The sequence below is a fragment of the Mobula hypostoma genome, chromosome 5 (genome assembly GCF_963921235.1).
Source record: "Mobula hypostoma chromosome 5, sMobHyp1.1, whole genome shotgun sequence".
Lineage (NCBI taxonomy): Eukaryota > Metazoa > Chordata > Chondrichthyes > Myliobatiformes > Myliobatidae > Mobula > Mobula hypostoma.
In genome coordinates, this window is record NC_086101.1 from 11,610,644 (window position 1) to 11,631,212 (window position 20,569).

Genomic DNA, 20,569 nt, shown 5'->3' on the forward strand with positions numbered 1-20,569 from the left:
TCTATTCTCCTTTCCTATCAGATCCCTTCTTTTTCAGCCAATCCCCTATCAACAACCTATCACGTCCCAACTTCTCATTTCATTCCTCCCCCCCCCACCCCCACCACCACACTTTCAGCTCACCTGGTTTCACCTGACACCTGCCAGCTCGTACTCCTTCCCCCTCACCCACCTTTTTATTCTGTCTTCTGCCCCCACCCCCCCCGCGTCCAGTCCCGATGAAGGGTCTCAGACTGACACGTTGGCTATTTAATTCTTCACCATGAAGCTCGTTGACCTGCTGATTTTAGGATTGCGAGATCTCCCATCCCCCACTGCATCCTGTGCCTACAAAGTGGCACCAAATTCTCCTCCCAGCCAGATTCACGAAGTTCATCACTACGGCCAGTTGCCCCAAGCCAGGATGACTTTGAGATGCTGGGCAAAAGCACCCGGTCACAGGAAGGACGTACAGATGTCACGCCGGAGTCAGGGTCGAACCGCCAGGTGCTGACTGGAGTTGAGACTCGGCAGCAATCCCTGCGGCGTCACTGTGCTGCCCTCTCATTACAGAAACGCACCCACCCAAGGTCGGGAAATCAGAACTGGTCAGCCTTACCCGAACTCCAGATATCTTCCGTTTCTGTTGCTGCTCCATCTCTCTGAAAGCTTGTTGCCTTTTCATGAGAGTTTCTATGGCCGATTTAAAGTGATTCTGGGATTGGGTTTGAGAATCAGAAAGTTAGATGACAATGACGCAACGAAATAGTCTGGGGATCAAAATCTGTTTGCTTTTACCTTGTAGTTTTTAGCAGCTTCTTTGATCGGCAGGAAGCGATGTTCTCTGTGCTCCCGCGCGTCTCTACAGACCAGACAGATCAGTGTCTTGTCCGTTTCACAGAACAGCTTCAGTTCTTCATCATGCTCTTCACAGTCAAGTTTACTTTCTTTCTTATTAAGATTCAAGGGTCGCTTACGAGCTTTCTCAGCCAGTCTTGTTAAAACCCAGTTTATCCTGAGGGTCCGGTTCGCAAATTCTTCTCCACATTCTGGACAGTAGTTTCTCTCCTTCCTTTTCCAAAACCGTGTGATACACGAGCGGCAGAAGTTATGCTGACACGGCAGTGTCACCGGATCGGTGAAATATTCCAGGCAGATGCGACAAATTACTTCGTCGGTCCAACTTCCGTGCTGATCGGTTGAAGCCATTTTTAATAACTCCCACTTCCCGATTCGAAAATCGTTCCGTTTACTTTCAGGGCGGTGCTGAAACGCTGCGGTACCGCGGCTGTCCGCTGCATTCTCCGGAAATGCACGTTACTTCGCTGCCGGAGTTCAGGGTGAAGTTCTTGGCTTTTCTTAACTAATCCCACAGGACTGAGAAGCATTAGTTTCCAGATCAGGCTTACAAGATACCAGACAACCCCGAATATAAAGGGGCAAAGAAAACCTCGGGCAATCTAAGGAGGACATAAAAACGAAAGAAAATAAGAGCGGGAATGGGCCACTGTCCCGCCGCTAACTATGTTGCAGATTGATCTCTGCTGGCCTTACTCCGCTTCTGTGTCACAATTCCTCGACCTTTCAAATAATCATCTACCTTCATTGAGGTAGTATAATATTAAATAAAAGGGAAGCGGTGGGAACCAGACCCGCTCGTAGCCATCCTTAGAGCAACAAGCTCACTATCTTCAGACAAAAGTATGAAAAAATGGCTGTATTGTTTGGAATGGTGATTGCTAAGAAGTTAATCCTGCAAATGTGGAAGATGGACTCTGTGCCTACGTACGATCTGTGGCTGAGAGAACTTCACATTTGGAGAGACTGAGACTACGTAATGAGGACAGAGGGGGTATCTTTGAAAGGATATGGGGCCCTGTATGGGACTTTCTTACGGGGTGAGCACTGAGGTTTTTTGATGCGGTGCACCTCTCCTGTGTATGTTTACTTTTGCCTTTATATTTTTCTCCCTTTTGCTGCTCAATATTTAATTTGATTTTGTTAAGGTCGTGGTTTTTGTGGATGTGATGTGTTTTTGTTGTTTTTTTGTTTGTAATAAAAAATAAAAATATATTAAAAAAATTAAACAATAGTAATGCAGAATACACGTTGATAGAAGGAATAAGCAATGGGATTTTCTAACTGGAGAGTAAATTCACAAATCGGATGTGCAAACGGACCTGGCAGTGCAAGATTCCTTAAAGGTTAACTTGCAGGTTGAGTCAGTGGTAAGGAAGGCAGATACAATGTTAGCATTCACTTTAAGAATCCGAGAATATAAAGCAAGGATGTAATTCTGAGGCTTTATAAGGTATTGGTCGGACCGCATTTGGATTATTGTGATCAGTTTTATAGAACAAAGGACACTGTACAAGCCCTTCGGCGCACGAAATGTGCAGACATTTAACCTGCTCTAAGATCAATCTAACCCGTAACCTCTGCTTTTCTGTCATCTACGTGCCTATCTAATAGCTTCTTAAATGCCCCTAATGTATTTGCCTTAGCCATCACCGCTAACAGTTCATTCGGCGCAATCACCACTCTCTCTGTTAAAACATAACGTCGTTTGGGTCTCTCATCTAAGAATGGATGTGTGTGCTCTCATTGGATAGGGTCCAGAGGAACGTATGAGGAGAGTTTGATGGCTCTAGGCCTGTACGTGCTGGTATTCATAAGAACGAGGATGTACCGCATTGAAACCTACTGAATATTGAAAGGTAGAGTGGATGTGCAGAAGATGTTTCCAATAGCGAGAGTCTAGGACTGGGAATACAAAGACGGCCCTTGGAACAGATATGAGGAATTTCTTCAGCGAGAGAGCGGTTAATCTGTAGAAGTCATTGCCACAGACCGCTGTTAAGGCCAAGTAACTACCTATATTTAAAGCAGAGGCTGATGGGTTCTCGATTAGTAAGGGCATCTACGGAGAGAGTCAGGAGAATGAGGTCGAGAAGGGTAATAAATCATCACTAATTGAATGGTGGAGCGTGCTGAAAGGACCGTATGGCGTAATTCTGCTCCTATGTTTTAACGTCTTAATGTTTTAAAGTGTAAAAACGATAAAGTGCAAACCATAACGAGGTAGATTGCGAGGTGAAGGGTCTATCTTATCTTACAAACGGTTCTTCAAGACTCCGATTATCATGGGATAGAAGCTGTCTTTGAGCTTCGTGGTACATGCCTGAAGACTTTTGTATCTTCTGTCCGATGGGAGAAGGAGGAACATCCAGGGTAGATAAAGGTATTTAAATATGATTTAAATTGGGAGATTTAAATAAATACATAAAAGCGCCGAAAAACATTATGGGGCCTTCAGTCAGTCAGTGGGTGCCGACCCGAATCCGGAGTTGGCGGCTATGCACCTCCATCTTCTTCGATCTTGCCCTCTTTTTCTGGTCTCAGCATAGTCCATTGCCTCACATTATTGTACTAAGTGGTTCGCTGCCTTCCTCTTTCCCTCTATCATCCCTTCCAATAACAATTTCTGCAGTCCACCACCTCTTAAAAAGTGCCCGGCATATTCCAGCTTCCTTTTCTGCACATTCTTCAGCAACTCTTTTTCTCTCCTCGCTCTCTTCAACACTTCCATATTACTGACCTTCGTCACCCATCTAATTTTCTGTATTCTTCTTATACACCACATTTCAAATGCCTCCAGTCGTCATTGCGCTTCCTGGCACAAGATCCACGATTCGACTCCATGCAACAGACTGCTCCAGTCGTAGCCATTTCCAAATTCTACAACACAGCCCAAAGTCCAACCTCTGGCCACACAGCACGTCACTCAGGCTCCAGAACGTTGATCTTGTAATCTCAATTCTTCGTGTAATTTCTGTATTATATTTCCCATCCTCTGTGACCATCTGTCCCAAATACACAAACTTCTTGACTTGCTCTATGCCTACGCCGTTAATTTTGATACTGATTTTGGGCCTTAAGGAGCTTTAATTTTGCTTGTTCCATCTTCCCCACGGTTCAGCGATTCTCTCTTGTCCAATTAATTAATAAATCACTGTTGGACAGTGATCGTGAAATCCATTTACGGCAGAGCATCGCTGCCCGGGGGACAAGAATTTCACGCATTATTGGTGGGGGGAGTCTTTTCAGACAAATTCCTCCCAATTTCCGCTTGGGAATTGTCATGTTAACTGTTTATTAACGCTTTTTGACATCAAGGCAATTGGTTTTCCGAAAGCTTATTAACGGTCTCCATATGGTTAAAGTTAAAGATAAAATGAACCGGCTGCTGATATTAAATCTCGTAATTAATCCCGTGTTACGAGCAAAATTGGAGCACCAATCCCCCAAAAGATGCTATTGGTGCATTGAGCGGTTGGTTACATTTACGTCGCCTAATATAAATTGACCAATAGAGGGGAGAAATCAACTGGTGGCGGTAATGCACCATTAAGCTGGATACCAACCGCCGTAAAACAAGATACAGACAGAAATCAACTGGGAGGAAGCCTAGGCCGATCGGAGGAGTTGTGACTGGAGAATGATGAAGAAGGAGAACATCAAGGAAAGAGCTAAGCTGTTGAAGGAAGTTTTTGGCAAGAGTGGAAGTGAACTAGAGATGGACGTCCCGCCGAGGAACGGAATAGAAAGGGGAAGAAAAGAAAGCAGAGGTACGGGATATCAAACTCTGAGGAGTCAGCGGATGATCAAAACAGGACAGCAAAACAATGGAAGAAATTGAGATTAAAGCAATTATAAAAATAAGTGAAGACTTGGTGATTGGAACCCGATTCGTTTGACGAAGATGCTCAACAAAATTATAGGCGAGATTAAAGGAGCAAAGATTTTATGAAATGGATCGCTATTAGTGATTTGTCGGGATAGTTCTCAGCAAGGTAAAGTGATAGGATTATGTAAAATAGACGGCAAAGAAGTACAATGCTCAATACCCAACAATAGAAAGTGGACTAGAGGAGTTATTTTGGGGATACCAACAAAAGTTACTATGGATGAGATTAAACAGAACATAAAAGGATCAAAAGTTATTGAGGCCATACGTTTGAAAGTCACAAGAAATGGGGGAAAAAGTTAATTGGTAATGATTAACTTTCATGTGAGAGATTGCCGACTAACGTTTACTTAGGGTATATGTGTTATGCGGTTAGAATATATATACCACCGCCTTTAAGATGCTATAAATATCAGAAATTCGGGCACATTGCGGCGGTCTGCAGAGGAAAACAAAGATGTGGGCGATGCGTTGGAGAACATGAATATGGGAAATGTGAAGCGGGAGCTATGCTGAAATGCTGCAACTGTGGCGAGGAACACAGCGCAGCCTACCGAGGGTGCATTTATTGCAAGAAGGTAGCTGAGATACAATATGTAAAAGTAACTCAAGGAATCAGTTATGCAGAGGCAGTGAAAGAGAAGGATGTCAAGCAAACAAATACTGGGAATAATAAACTGGTGAATTGAGAGCAATAATATGAAAAATAAGGATACACTATTGAGTAGAAAGGATTTCATGCTTTTTATGGTGGATGCAATTAATTGTTCGGCGCAAACAAGCAAAAGAACTGAGAAAATTTAAATTGTCGTTAAGTCTACAGAAAAGTATCTTTGTATTAAAGGGATTAGGTGGGAAGTAGTCAAAGAAACGCTGAATGGAGGATCCAACAGTTCACAGGCAGGGGAGATGGAATCTTAATAGCAGTATATTTATCGCAAATGGTCAAGAATTTAAGAAATGTTTCAGAACTTCAGGATAGATTTTTATGGTTGAAGCCCAGGGCAAATGTGCAGAACTCCAACAACAAATAGAAGTACCCGGCAAGAACAACGGTGAGTTGGAAAGAGATTGGAAAATGGAGGAAATTATTACAAGGATACAAAAGGAAAAGGAATTTGTTGCAAAGTGAATTATCTACATTTGGATTATAAAATGAAAACATGGAAGCAAATGAAGAAGAACTCCGAGGTCTCAGTAAACAACTGCAGGCTACGATCCAAGAGGGGTGTATGGGGTGTCAGGGAGGGGTAGCACCTCTGGTGGGGGAACATGTCGCGTCCTTTTCAGGGCGGTTAGTCCACCTTTGGTCCCCACCTGGCACTCAGCTCTCACCTGTGGCTCCCCGTAGCTGTTTGCATGCGACAGCGGCCACACCCCGGGCAACGGCTTCGACAAGCCGGCTAAACCAGGTGAGGGTAGCCGATGGGTCTCAAACTCTCGGTGTGATAGGGAGTTGTCTATCCCAGCATGTGAAGACTGACTCCGGCGGATTGAGCGGACGAGACCAACGGAAGGTTCAATGGTCAAGAAGGCAGTCTCTGCAAGCGTCGTGGAACGCGTAGAGCAGGACAAGACGCAGAAGGCGTCCTGGTTATCCACTCCGCCTAGTCCCATCTCCAGCCGTCTCGACTCTGTCTTGCCACTGGACCCAGATGGGAATTAGGAAGAGAGAGTGAGGCTGACGCTGTGTAACTCTCCCTCACTTAAATTCAAATCACACGCTAGTCTCGGCACCATCATAATGGTGTCGAGGTCCTCATCGACATTGACGATGGACGAACAACAATCCAAGAAAAGGAAAACCTGAAAAAGCAGATAGACTTGGAAAAACAGCAATTTTAAGAGTATAATGTGCGCTAATTACTATCCTCTAACAAGACGATTTTAGTCTTAAAAGTGATGTAGATGAAATCAATGTAATTGAGGTAATGCAACTACTCGAAAATGTGACAAAATTAGGGAAGAATAGCAGTTTGCGGCATTATCTAATGAGCGCATTAAGGATTTATGAGGAATTGAGTGATGAGAACTGCAGGCTGAACTAGATTGTCTAAAGTAGAGAACTCCAGGACATATTTGGTTGGAACACAAGTCTAGCAGGTGGCGGTAATGCACTGAAAACTAGTTGCCAAATGCCATCAAACGAAAGAGGAGGAGGAATCAACTGGGCGGGGGCGGGAGGGTGGAATCAGTGGTAATTGAGATGGGCTGTGTTGGTTGGCCGAGGGCTGGCTGCATGCTTCTTGGTTGTGGCTGGGCTGGGAGTTGGGGCCATTGAGTGGGAACTTTGGTGTGGAGGAACCTAGTAGTTTGGAAAGGGTTAGTTTGTACCCTATGGCTGCAAAAGGGAGGGGGGGTGACTGGAATACTCCAGAAGTAATGGTAGCCAAAAAAGGGGTGCATCAAGTGAAAGACCTGAAGTAATGGGGGACAACAAATTGAGGAAAATGGGTGAATTGGAGGAATTTATGGTTCTGTATAAAATTAAAGGTCGGAAGGAAGGGGAAAGAGGATTTAGAGCCCTTAATCCTTTGAAAGTGGCAGCAGCATTAGAGAACCAAATGGGTAAAGGATTCCAGGCCAAGATTTTGTCTAATGGATTGCTGAAAATTTGTTGCAAAAATATTGACCAATATAACAGTGCTAAAATGGTGGGAAAATTGGTTGGGAAAATGGAGTGTATTACTCCAAAGGAAGGGCATTAAGGAGGTAGTGTATGGTATTTGGTCTGGCATGACGGAAAAGGAAATTCTGGACAATATTAAAGGTGGTCGAGTGATTGAAGCCAAATGACTAAAATTGAGAGAAGGTGGTAATTGGGATTCCCCTGTTCTTGTTTTAGCAGGTGATGTTCTTCTAACTAGGGTCTACCTTGGGTGCATATCTTATCAAGTTAGAGAATACATTAAGCCTCCCTTACACTTATAATTGCCAGAGATTTGGACATGTTGCTGGTTCATGTCGAGGTAAAAGAAGATATATGAAATGTGGAGAGGATCAGGATATTAAAGCATGTAAGGCAGCGGTACCTAAATGCAGTAACTGTGGAGGGGACCATATAGTGGCGTTCAGAGGATGTGAGTATTTCAGTCAGGCAAAGCAGATTCAGGATGTTAATATCCAACAAAAATATCATGTGCTGAGGCAGTAAAGAAAGTTGATAGAGAGCAAAGGATAAGTAAAGAAAAGATTGGAATGATGGGGAGTCAGTTCCTTCTGAGTTCTCCAACTATGGTTCCTTCAGGCATGTTGATGACTAGAGTTTTTTTTTGGTGTTTGTTGTTAATGTACTGGCCTGGACTAAAACTACAGCTAAGAGGACAGATGCGATAAAAAGCAGTTGTTGGAGCTGCAGAGAGATTCCTTGATATAAAACAGATTTCGCTGGAAAAATTCCATGAGTATATGACAGACAAACAATCACTGAATACTTCCCAGTTGTTAGGATCAGAGTACGGAGGAGCTTCATGTGGATGAAGAGGCCAATAATTAGTATTTGGATGTTTTTTTAATATTACAATGGAATGCAAGAAGTTTATCTGCAAATAGTCAAGAATTTAAAAGATTTGTTGGCACTTTTAAAGACAAGCCTGATTTGATCTGTATACAGGAGACGTGGTTAAAGCCTCATTTAGATTTTGTGATCCCTGCATATGATAGTTTGAGAGCTGACAGAACAGGTAAATCTGGTGGAGGGTGTGCAACTTTCATAAAAACAGGAACTCCAGTTTAGAAGACTTGATTTTTAAATCTAACCTTGAAATTTTGGCTGTGGAGGTTTGGAGCTCTTGCGGTCAAATAACTGATTAACTTTTATAATCCAGGTAATATGATATCAGATTTGGATGAAATTATGAATAAGGTAAAATACCCAGTAATCTGGGTTGGAGATTTCAATGCCCATAATCCTATATGGGGTAGTATAACCATGTAACAATTACAGCACAGAAACAGGCCATCTCAGCCCTTGTCCATGCCGAACTCTTACCCTATCCTTGTCTCACTGACCTGCACTCAGCCCATAACCCTCCATTCCTTTCCTGTCCATATATCTATCAAAAAGTAAAAATAAATAGTGAATAGTGAAAGATAGTAATGGTGTGGTAGTACAGGAGTTTCTAGATAAATACAAACATAGTACTTGCTAAATGACAGAAGGCCTACAAGAATTAATATTGTAAAGAATACTTGTAGTCACTTAAATTTATCTATCACTTCCTCAAACTTGGGGGTTGGGGAATGGGATGTTATGGACAGATGCACACTAGGAAGTGATCACTATATTATGTCGATTTGGTAGAAATTTGATAGTAGAAGTTGGAGAGGTCTGCTAGGTATAATTTTTCTTTGGCCCATTGGGATGAGTACCAGGAGAAAGCTGTGGATATAATAGAAGAGATTAATAGCGAGGGCTCCATAGATGATTGGAATGAATCCCTCTTCTCTAATTCATAAAGTTGCTCAGTTGACTATTCTGCTACAGAATATTCCTAAGGCTCAAGCACTAGTTCCGTGGTGGAATAAAAATTGTGATATAGCAGTAAGAAACAGAAATAGAGCTTACAGGAAATTAAGAAAGTACCCAGTGTTAGATAATGTTATGGAGTATAAAAAGGAAAGAGCAGTAGCAAGGAGAGTAATTAAAAATGCAAAGAGGGATAGTTAGAGAAGATTTTGTGGAACCCTGAGCCCTGAGACACCTATAAAGCAGCTATGGACGATCATTCACAGAATGTCAGGGAAAACCATCTATCCCAGCTTTACTGGATGGAGATATTGAAGCTGTAACCAATAAGCAAAAGGCTGATATGTTTGTAGAGGTGTTCTAAGCGTTACACAGTTCTGGAGAGTTGGGTGATTTGAGAAAGGAAATGGTGTTAAAGGAAAGTTGGAAATTGGACAGGAGTTTGGATGATAATAGCTCCATAAATTTGTTTTCCTCCCTTTAGGAATTACAGGAAGCTGTCCAATCAGGTTCAAACACTTCTGGAAGCGATGGACTGTTATGAATTGCTTAAACATTTAGATGACTCTGTATTAACAGAAATTCTAGCCTTGTTTAATTGTGTGGAAAGAAGGAAAATTACCAGTAGAATGGAAGCATGTGGTGGTAGTTCCAGTTTTAAAGCCAGGTAAGCACGTCTACTTCTAGTTCATATCGGTCTATCAGTGTTTTGTAAAATTATGGAATGAATGGTCACCAACAGACTTGTTTATTTTTTTGGAAAATAAGGGATATTTTGCTGCCTATCAAAATGGTTTTAAAACTGGAAGATTAACAATGGAATCTGTTGCCCTTTTAGATTGTGATATTAATATAGCATTTCAAAATAGAAGAGTAATGGTAAGTGTATTTCTAGATATTGAAAGAGCATATGACTCACTATGGAAGGATGGCTTATTAATTAAACTCTGATATGGGAATTTGAAGTAGAATGTTTAATTGGATCAAAGATTTCCTTAAGGAAAGGACAATTCAAGTAAGAATAGGTGGAAAAAGCTCCAAGTCATTAAAATGGGTAATGGTACCCCTCAAGGAAGTGTCATTAGTCCAGTTCTTTTTAATGTCATGATAAATGATATCTTTGATCAGGTAGGGACAGATTTGGCAAATCATTGTTTGCAGCTGATGGTGCAATCTGGAAAAGAGGAAGAAACCAAGTATATATTAAGTCAGGTAAAAAAGGCTTTAAGATCAGTTGAAAACTGGACTAATAAATGGGGTTTCAGGATTTCTGCTTCCAAGTCCAAATGTGATTTTTGGCTTTGGATTCAATCACAGCTATCCACAAGAGTCTTTTGCAGGGGATCTCGGACAGCCAAAGTAAAATTAAAAGATAAAATTATAAGATTTTTAGATTTGGTTAATAACTGGGCTGTGAAACTGAAACTGACTGAGGAAGACCTAGTTGACCAAATTTGCTTGTCTTTTTGGCTCTTTCCAGAACCAGAAGTAGACCTTTTTCAAGCTTCAAGCAGTGCAATTTCATCAGCGTTGATCACAAATGAATATTTAAATAATAAATGGGGATCTTATCTGAAGATTTTTACTGATGGCTCAGTGGACCCAGAGAGCAGTAGGGCAGGATTTGGGATGTATGTGTCTCAACTTGGAGTTAAGATTGGTCACTGGGTTTCAGATGGTGTGTCTGTCTTTGCAACAGAATTATTTACAATCCTCTGGGCCTTGTGGTGGATAGAAGACTCTCGACCACGTAGGGTTATCATCTGTTCGGATTCTGCTGCTGCCTTGGAGGCTATAAGGAAGTAAATCAAAAGCTCGTCCTGACATAGTTATTGAGATTCTCTTAGTGTTTAGAGTAGGGAAGATGGGTTGTGCAGTTTGATTTTCATGGATACCTGGGCATGCTGGGGTGGAGGGAAATGAAATTGTGGATGGCATTGCAAAGTCTTTCTTACAGAGCAGGCAAGTAGAAATCAGAGTTCCCCTAGGCAGAGCAGAATTGAGAAGTAGGATTTTAAAAAAGGTATAGAAAAGAAGTGGCAGGAGGATTGGAAAAATGAATTAAGGGGCAGGCATTATTTTTCTAGTCACTCACTAGTTAAAAAGGTCTCAGACTGTTAATGTTTAAGTTGTAGAAATATGGTGAAATTAACAAGACTTGGGTTGGGGCATTGTGGGTTAAACTATTATTTAAAGATAATAGGAAAACATCCTACTGGATTATGTGACTGGTAGTCCAGAGATGGTCTGTGTTTTGCTGAGCTGTAATCGATTAAAAATTTGAAAGAAGCATGTTGTTCAAGAGGCTATCTGGCTTAAATTTATTTTGTTTTTCTATTAAATTTCTGGCCATCAAGAGAATCAACATCTGATTGAAGAGTTTATTATTCAGTTTATACATGAGACTAGGTTGTATTCAAGAATTTGAGTTCCTTGAAGTTCTATAATTAATTGTACATCCTGCAGAGGGCTGTAATACACCTAGATGCATTTAAACAGCTGGAAATAGAAGGAGGAATCAACTAGTTTTGGAAAATGTTTCTGACTGCCTAAGTGTGTGGCAACTCAACCCATAAAAGGAAGGTATGGTGAAGTAGAGTGGTCACTTTAGGGTGGATCAATGTAGGAGTGTGAAAGCTGAGGCTTCAAGAGACTTCAGTGAGGAGAAGGCGAGGTTTTTATTTTCCTTTTTGACCTAGCATAGGAAAAAATGATAGTCAGGGCAGCGGAATGTTCGTCCTGCAACACGCGGAAGATCAGGGAGCCCCAAGGTCTCCCTGATGCCTTCACCTGGGTGGACTTCCCACAGGTGCTAAACTGTGTCAAGGAACTGGAGGTACAGCTAAATCACACTTCAGCTTCGCAGATAAATAAACTTTCATTAAAATTAATCAAATATACAAGTTAAAAGTCTACAGAAAAACAGGGTTTAACAACCACAAGTGTGTGTAAAGAAAGAGAAAAGTGCAAGGAATAACAATAACAACTACCTCGGTTCTAATCCAACACCAGCCTGGGGAGTCTCATGCTATTGGTGGGAATTCTTAAGCATTTGAGCATTTAGAAAACAATAGCCTAATTATGGACAGCCCTGAATGAGTTTGAGGTGATGAAAGTGACTGAAAGCAGAGCTGTAAATGTTATCTACATGTGACCTTGTCAATTATCCATATCCTAGCAGGTTTTGGAGGAAGGAAAATGAGATTCATTTGTAGCACCTAACATCTGTTCTACATTGCCCTTTCAGGTTGTCAAAATGGCTTCTTGTATGTCCATGGACAATTCTGTATGATTGAGAATGCATTTGGTGAACTGGTGGTTAATTGTGAATTTTCTGTCCAGTTTGGTGAGCTAGTGATCATTGTATCTATAGCTGGATTCTATAGGTCTGTGAAGTTATATTTATTGAATTGATTTGTGTGAACCCCCATGGTAAGAGTTATGGTTTCCATTAATGCAGTTTTGAAGATGCTCTGCTGCTGTGTGGGGAGAAACAGGTTGACCCTTTGGAAGTTGAATAAGCAGTGAATATTACATAAAACAGAATTGTACAGCAGGGGACCTTGGATCTGCAATGCTTTGAGCTAGTTAAATCAGTAATAAGCCCCACTAAACACTCCAGAGAAAACAACCCAAGTTTCTTCAACTTCTCATTATTGCACATATCCTCTAATCTGGACAGTGTCCCAGGTAACGTTTTCTGTGCCCTCTCCAAAGCTTGCATACCCTTCCTGTAATGCTGTGACTGGAATTGAATAATTCTACCTAACTAGAATTTTATAAAGGTGCAACATAACTTCCTGGCTCTTAAATGCAATTCCTCACTAATAAAGGCAAGTATGCCATATCCCACATTTACCACCATCTCAACCTGTATACAGCCGCTTTCAGATATTGACTTGGGTCCCAAGAACCTTTTGTGGATCTACACTATTGGGGTCTTGCCTTTACATTTGATATCCCAAAGTGCAGCATTCATTTGGCTGGTTTAAACTCTATCTGCCATTTCCCTGCTCATATCTCATATCTGTGACTGATATCCCAGTCTATCCTTTGTATCCTTCTACACTATCAACAGCACCACCAAATAGTATCATCTGCATAATTACTAACCCACCACCTATGTTTTCATTCAGCTATTGAAATATATCAGAAACAGTGGATGTCCCAGTATGGATCCATGCAGAACATTACTGGTTGCAGACCTCCAGCAAAATACTGCCCATCAACTACTACCCTGCCTTCGATGGGCAAGCCAATTCTGAATCCAAGTGGCTAATTCACTATGGATTCCTTGCATCTTAATCTTCTGGATGAGCCACCCATGAAGGACCTTGAAGAATACCCCATAAGGGATGTTCCTCTTTGCTCTGGACAAAAGCTTCCTGCAGAGACTGGCTAAGTGCTCAACATTACTTTGTTTTTGTTCCCACCCATAGACGCCTCTCAACTCTACAATAAAGTATAATAGCCCTGGACTTCCAAGTTGTGGTAATGATGGCCACATTTTAAATTGAAGGTTATTAAGACATTGGTGATTGGACATGTCATCAAAGATCCTCACCTCCTAGTCCATGCTCTTTTCTCATTGCCATCAGGTAGAAGGTACAAGAGCCACAAACTCTTGCCAAGAACAGTTACTACCACTCAACCATCAGGCTCTTCAAAAAAAAAGGGCAACTACACTCGCTTGTCCGTCCATTGAGAATTCCCGCAACAAATGATCTCACTTTAATTATTTTGTGTTTCATTATTTTTTGCTATTTATTTGGATTTGCATAGTTTGTCTTCTGCATTCTACTTGATCTTTCATTGATCCTGTTTACTGGTATTCTAATAGATTTGCTAAGTGTATATGTATAAAATGAAATAAGTAGTGAGGTGGTGGTAATGGGTTAGCGTCAGGGCGCTGGAGCAGGGATCCAATCGCAGACCCAGTACTGTGTGCACAGTGATATTAATAGAATAACAAATCCTGAGCTGCAAACAAAGTTGGCATCAAAGTTCAGGCAGAGATCAAAACATCCAGAGAAATCCAAAATCCAGGATCGGGAAATGGGCAAAGTCGGTATTCATACAGATGAAGTACAGATACGAATGCTGGAAAGGCTCAGGAAAATTCACTGGCATAATCTGGCAACAAACGGGTGAAAACGCAGGACTGAAATACACTGAGCAATAAACAGAGGCAGATGACAGGTGGAGCACAATGAGACACAGGTGGCAGCAATACAGGTAATACTGAGAAGCAGATGAGAGAGTACTCAGTAATACAGGCTGGAGTAGAGCAGGAGTGGGAACAGGAGAACATGGCAATGCAAAACCACAGACTGACAGCTAGGGGGAAACACACAGACAGTTCAACTGGAGGTACTGACAGTTGGGTCATTGTCCGTTCAGAAATCTGATGGCAGAGGGGAAGATGTGCTTCCTAAAATGTTAAGTGTTTGTCTTCAGGCTCCTATACCTTCTCCCTGATGGTAGTAATGAGAAGAGAACATCCTGGGTGATGAGGGTCCCTAATGATGGATGCCACCTTTGTGAAGTATTGCCTTTTGAAGAGGCATGCTCATGCTGCAATAGTATCTGATGTGAATGGTCCCTGACAGTCTTGGAACAATCCTGTTTGTTCACTTATTTACTGTAACCTGTTCTTTCCAGGTTTCCCCAGAAATTCTCCTGCAATTGTCCTACATGGAGTAATTTACATTGACTAGTTAACCTATTAATGTATGCCTGTACACCTGGAGCATTTAGAAGCTGAAACTTGGGCATGTGTACCTCTTTTGGACATGTATGTACACCAGTTTGGTGTTTAGTTGCAACGTGGATGTGTAACTTGAATTGCTGATACCCTTTTGCTTTCACTGAGTTGAACAGCAGAGAGCTGTCAAGGCTGAACAAGAGGCAAAGTCTCGTGAGGAGGTGGTTATCGCCAAGATCAGGAGCAATGAAGTTCAAAGTAAATTTTAATGTCCAAGTAGATATGTCACCATGTACAACCCTGACATTAATTTTCTTGTGAGCATGCCCAGTAAATCTATAGAATAATGACTATAACAGAATCAATGAAAGACACCCAACTAGGGCATTCAATCAGAGTGCAGAGAACAGCAAACTATGCAAATACAAAAAAGAAATAATGAGCAATATTGAGAACATGACATGAAGACTCCTAGAAAGTGAGTCCATTGATTGTGGGAACATTTCAGTAATGGGGCAAGTGAAGCTGAGTTAAGATGTCCCTTTTGTTCAACAGCCTGATGATTGAGGGGTAGTAACTGTTCCTGAACCTGGTGGTGTGATGCTTAATGAAGAAAAGTATCAGAATCTGGTTTATTATCACCAGCATTTGTTATAAAATTTGCTAATTTAGCAGCAGTAGTTCATTGCAATACATGATATAGAAAAAAGTAAATCAATTAGTAACATTAGATTTAAAAATAGTGCAAAACAGAAATAATATTTTAAAAAGTGAGGCAGTGTTCATGGGTTCAATGTCCATTTAGGAATTGGATTGCAGGAGGGAAGGAAGTTCCTGAATCACTGAGTGTGTACCTCCTTTCTGATGGTAATGATGAGAAGAGGGCATGCCCTGGTTGGTGGGGGTCCTTAATGATGGACGCTACCTTTCTGAGGCACTGCTCCTTGAAGATGTCTTGGATACCACAGAGGCTGGTGTCTAAGATGGAGCAAACTAATTTTACAACTTTTTGTAACGTCTATTGGTCCTGTGTAGTTCCCCCTCCCCATACCAGACAGTGATGCAGCCTGTTAAAATGCTCTCCATTGTACACCTACAGAAGTTTTCAAGTGGTTTACGTAACAAACAAAATTTCTTCAAAGTCCTAATGAAATATAGCTGCTGTCTTGCCTTCTTTATAGCTGCATTGATATGTTGGGACAATGTTAGGTCCTCAGGAACTTGAACTTGCTCACTCTCTTCTGATATTTCTGAGGATTTGTTCATGTTCCTTTATCTTACCCATCCTGAAGTCCACAATCAGCTCTTTCATCCTATTGACATTGAGTGCAAGGTTGTTGCTGCAGCACCATTCAACTAGCTGGTATATCTCATCCTGTACACCCTCATCTCCATCGGAGATTCCACCAACAATAGTTGTGTCATCAGCAAATTTATAGATGGCATTTGTGCTATACCTAACCACACAGGGAGTAGAACCGGGGGCTAAGCACACCTTTGAGGTGCACCAGTATTGATCATCAGCAAAGAGTAGATGGTATTACCAATCCACACAGATTGTAGTCTTTCCATTAGGAAGTTGAGGATCCAATTGCAGAGGGAGATACAGAGGCCCATGCACTGCAGCTTATCGATCAGAATTTTGGGTGGATTGTCCTGGAGATCTAAGGCTGTGTGAAGAACCATTGAGGTTGCGTCTACTGTAGACCTATTGTGAAAGCAAATTGCAGAGGGTCCAGCTCCTTGTTGAGGCAGGAGTTGATTCTGAGCATGACTGACATCTCAAAGCATTTAATCACCATAGATGTGAGTACTACTGGGCAATAGTCAATAAGGCAGCTCTCAGTATTCTCCTTATGCACTGGTATAATTGTTGCCTTTTTGAAGAGGGTGGGAACTTCTGACTGTAGCAGTGAGAGGTTGAAAATGCTCTTGAATCATCCAACCAGTTGGTTGGCACAGGTTTTCAGAGCTGTACCAGGTAATCCATCAGGGCCTGCTGCCTTGGCAGGGTTCACCCTCCTGAGAGATGTCCTGACATCAGTCTCCAAGACAGATCACCAGGTCACCGGGTGCAGCAGGAATCTTCACAGTTGTAGTTGTATTCTCCCTTTCAAAGTGGGCATAGAACAAAGATCAGATGTTTGAAGCAAAAATGGAAAGAGGAAGAGAAGCATGAATTGGAGAGGGAGCAGAAGACAACACTGGAAGTCAAAATGAGGGAGCAAAGGATTTATTATCAAAGTATGTATGCAGCATACATACTTAAGGTTTGTCTTCCTTACAGACAGCCATGAAACAAAAGAACCATGGAACCTGTTCAAAGAAGAAAAAATCAAAACCCCTCCACCCCCTCCTGACAATACACAAAACAAACCATGAAAATGGCAACAAAAAAGTGAAAAACACAGAATATAAAACACAAAATCAAAAGTTATATTTCAGTTCAGCTCAGTGTTCCTCAACTCCAGCAGAAGTTATTGGAGAACATCTCTCAAAGATGAGGTGAAACAATGGAAGAACAATTAGAGTTGCTAAAGCAACAACAGCCCACTGTCACTGCTTGCGAAACATTTGGTAAGGTAGTTTTTAGTTCTCTGAAATCTGTCACTAATGCTCGTGTTGCATGAAGCCATTTGCTAGAAAATGACTTTGGCACAAATGTTGGTATTTTGGTTTTCACTACCTGCGCATGAATCTGAGCTGGGTAATCTCATCTTGTGCCCTTTGTTAGAAATATCGTTAGATTTTATTCTATGCATTTGGATAGAAGACAGGCTGGTTCTGTGGCTGGCTGGTATACTGACCCAATCCCACACTCTCACTTGGTGGCTAAATCTAACCTTGTGACATTCTTCTCCCTACCCAGTTCTCCAATTTCATTTTATCAGTTTGAGTGGGTCCCTGGGGCTTTTGAAAATGGGCAGTTCCAAAAATGTTTGACTATCTTGTACCTAGTTTAGAACAAGTGATGCCTAAATTTGGGTATCAGTTCAAAGGGGGTAGAATTGTTACAGTGCATGGTATGCAGACGTCAGGGACCAGGCTATGCACAAAGTTATCCAATGATGTTTTATTTTTGTCACCCAGGCAAAATTGAAGACTGGAAATACCAAAATGAGTCATCACAAGAGAGCCTGGACTTGCATTAGCATCGGAACAAGGGCCACAGCTTATGGAGGTCACTGCTGGAGAGCCTTTGACAACTTTGCTGTCCATCACATTGCCACCCATTCCCATGTCAGCATCCTCTAATGTCGCCATCTTCTGCCCAATCAATGCCCCGATCACTTTCTCCATGTCCTTTTGCTTAGCTTTCTGGAATAGGAAGAGAGTTGCCAAAACAAAGATGCCTTCTATTGACAGGGGCTTAGAACTGCATGGTGGAACATTAGCACATTTTCCAGTGTGCCAGCTCAGGAGCTAGAGCTTGTAAAACTCCGATCTGATTTTATCGCTGTCTCTGTGACCAGCTGTGCTGATTTAATGGAGTTGTCTTTCATTAAAGCTGTGCTTTCATAAAGGTAAGGGGGAATCAGTGTCTATTACTTTTCTTCAGTAATTTCTTTGTGCTTTATATTCTGGTTACACAGCTTGCAGAATCCATTTTGGACAAACTTGTTATAGGCAGATGGGAGGACAAGACTGGCCAAAGCAATTACTGGAGCCTTGTTCCATCATGGGTTAAAGCAATGGTCCATATCTTGAAATCTTCATGGTTCAAAGTAATATTTATTATCAGGGTACATATGTCATCACATGCAACCCTGAAATTCTTTTTCTGTGGGCATACTTAGCAAATCAATAGAACAAGATCTGTACACTGTAAACATCAGGAACTGTAATCTGTAAACAAATTGTGCAAATGCAAATAATGAATAAATAGCAATAAATAATGGGCATGGAATAACAAGATAAAAGCGTAGTTATCCCCTTTTGTGCCTGATGGTTGAACCTGATGGTGCATGTCCTGAGGCATTTGTACCTTCTAACTGATGGTGGCAGTGAGAAAAGAGCATGGCCTTGGGTGGTGAGGATCTTTGATGGATGCTGTTTTTCTACGGAAACAGCTTGGTAACTGAATTATGTGAGAATTCTTATCTTTCTATATTCATATAATTGATTACAAATGTTTGTGTTTGAATTTGTGATTTGAACCTGCCTTCACTAGTTTGTTTTTACAGCCTATGTGGTAATCTTGTAATAATTTGAAATAAAATATTTTGGATTACTTTGAAGCTTGATTGACCCTTCCTATCCTTTTGCTCGTAACATAGCTACAGCTATCCTTGGGATTCTTCCACATTGTCTTCCAATGCAACCTCATGCCCTATTTTAGTTCTCCTGATTTCTTTGTTAGCAACTTTGCTTCCACCACACTCTCAGGCAGAGTACTCACAACTCCCTGGGTGAGAAAGGTCCCCATCCGATCCCCTCTGAACCGCTTAGCTCTTAAAATAAACCTTCATCTTCTAGCTTTCTCTGTCCCTGATATAGGAAAAGTCTCCTGCAGTCTACCCTATCTATACCACTTACAATTTTATATACCTCACATTTATTTATATTTATTAATTTATTTTTATTTATTGAGGTACAGCATGGAGTTGGCCCTTCTGGCCCTTTGATCCACACTGCCCAGTAGCCCCCAATTTAACAGTAGCCTAATCACAGGACAATTTACAGTCACCAGCTCACCCACCAACTGGTACATCTTTGGAATATAGGAGGAAACCAGAGCATCTAGAGAAAGCACATGCAGTCATGGGGAGAACGTACAAACTCCTTACAGACAGCAGAGGGAAATGAACCCCGGTCATCGGTAATGTAAAGTGTTGTGCTAACCATTACGCCCCATGTGTCTTTTAACCTCTCATCTTAAACCCACATGTCCCCTCATTCTTAATAAGTAATAAACCTACATCATCATTACCCTCTGTCAGCACCACACATCGCCACCTCCAGCCTCTTTTGACACTTCCTCACTCCCCTCCTCTGTCTGCCTATCCACTCTTTTCTGCAGGGACAGCCCTCATAATTTAAACCCAATTACCCTGGCTACGATACTACTTCATATTACACCAAATGTATAAAGCCTGTCATCTGAAACATTTCAGAAGTTCAAAGCTCCAGGTGAAATTATTATCAACGTACTTGTATGCAGCACTTTGTTAACTTGATATAATAACATTCCTTGGTGTGCAGATAATGGATGATCTAAACTGAGCTACAACACAGGATTGGAGTGAGCTGTAAAATTAGTCAGCTCCATCATGGGCTCTGAACTCCATGGTATACAAGACCACTTCAAGGAGTGGTGCCACAGAAAAGCAGCGTCTATCAGTGAGGACCCCACCACTCAGGACATGCTCTCTTCTCATTGTTACCAGCAGGGAGGAGGTACAGAATTCTGAAGGCACACACTCAATGATTCAGGAACAGATTCTCCTCTACCATGATAAAGCTATATAAAATTATGATGGGTATAGATAGAGTGAATGCAAGCAGGCTTTTTCCACTGAGGCTAGGGGAGGGAAAAAAGAGGACATGGATTAAGAGTGAAGGGGGAAAAGTTTATATGGAACATTGGGGGGGGCACTTCTTCACACAGAGAGTGGTGGGTGTGTGGAATGAGCTGCCAGATGAAGTGGTAGATGTGGGCTTACTTTTAACA

The 20,569-nt window shown here is 41.6% G+C and overlaps 1 protein-coding gene across 1 annotated transcript in view; it reads right to left on the reverse strand.

Moving 5' to 3' along the window:
• LOC134346441 (uncharacterized) overlaps positions 1–20,569 on the reverse strand; it is a 79,207-nt gene that overhangs the window by 19,730 nt on the left and 38,908 nt on the right. The window contains exons 7-8 of the mRNA XM_063047810.1: positions 778–1,274; positions 599–694 (exon numbers count right to left, since the gene is read on the reverse strand). Coding sequence (XP_062903880.1) covers positions 599–694; positions 778–1,274 — 593 coding nt within the window. The remainder of the gene's footprint in view (positions 1–598; positions 695–777; positions 1,275–20,569) is intronic.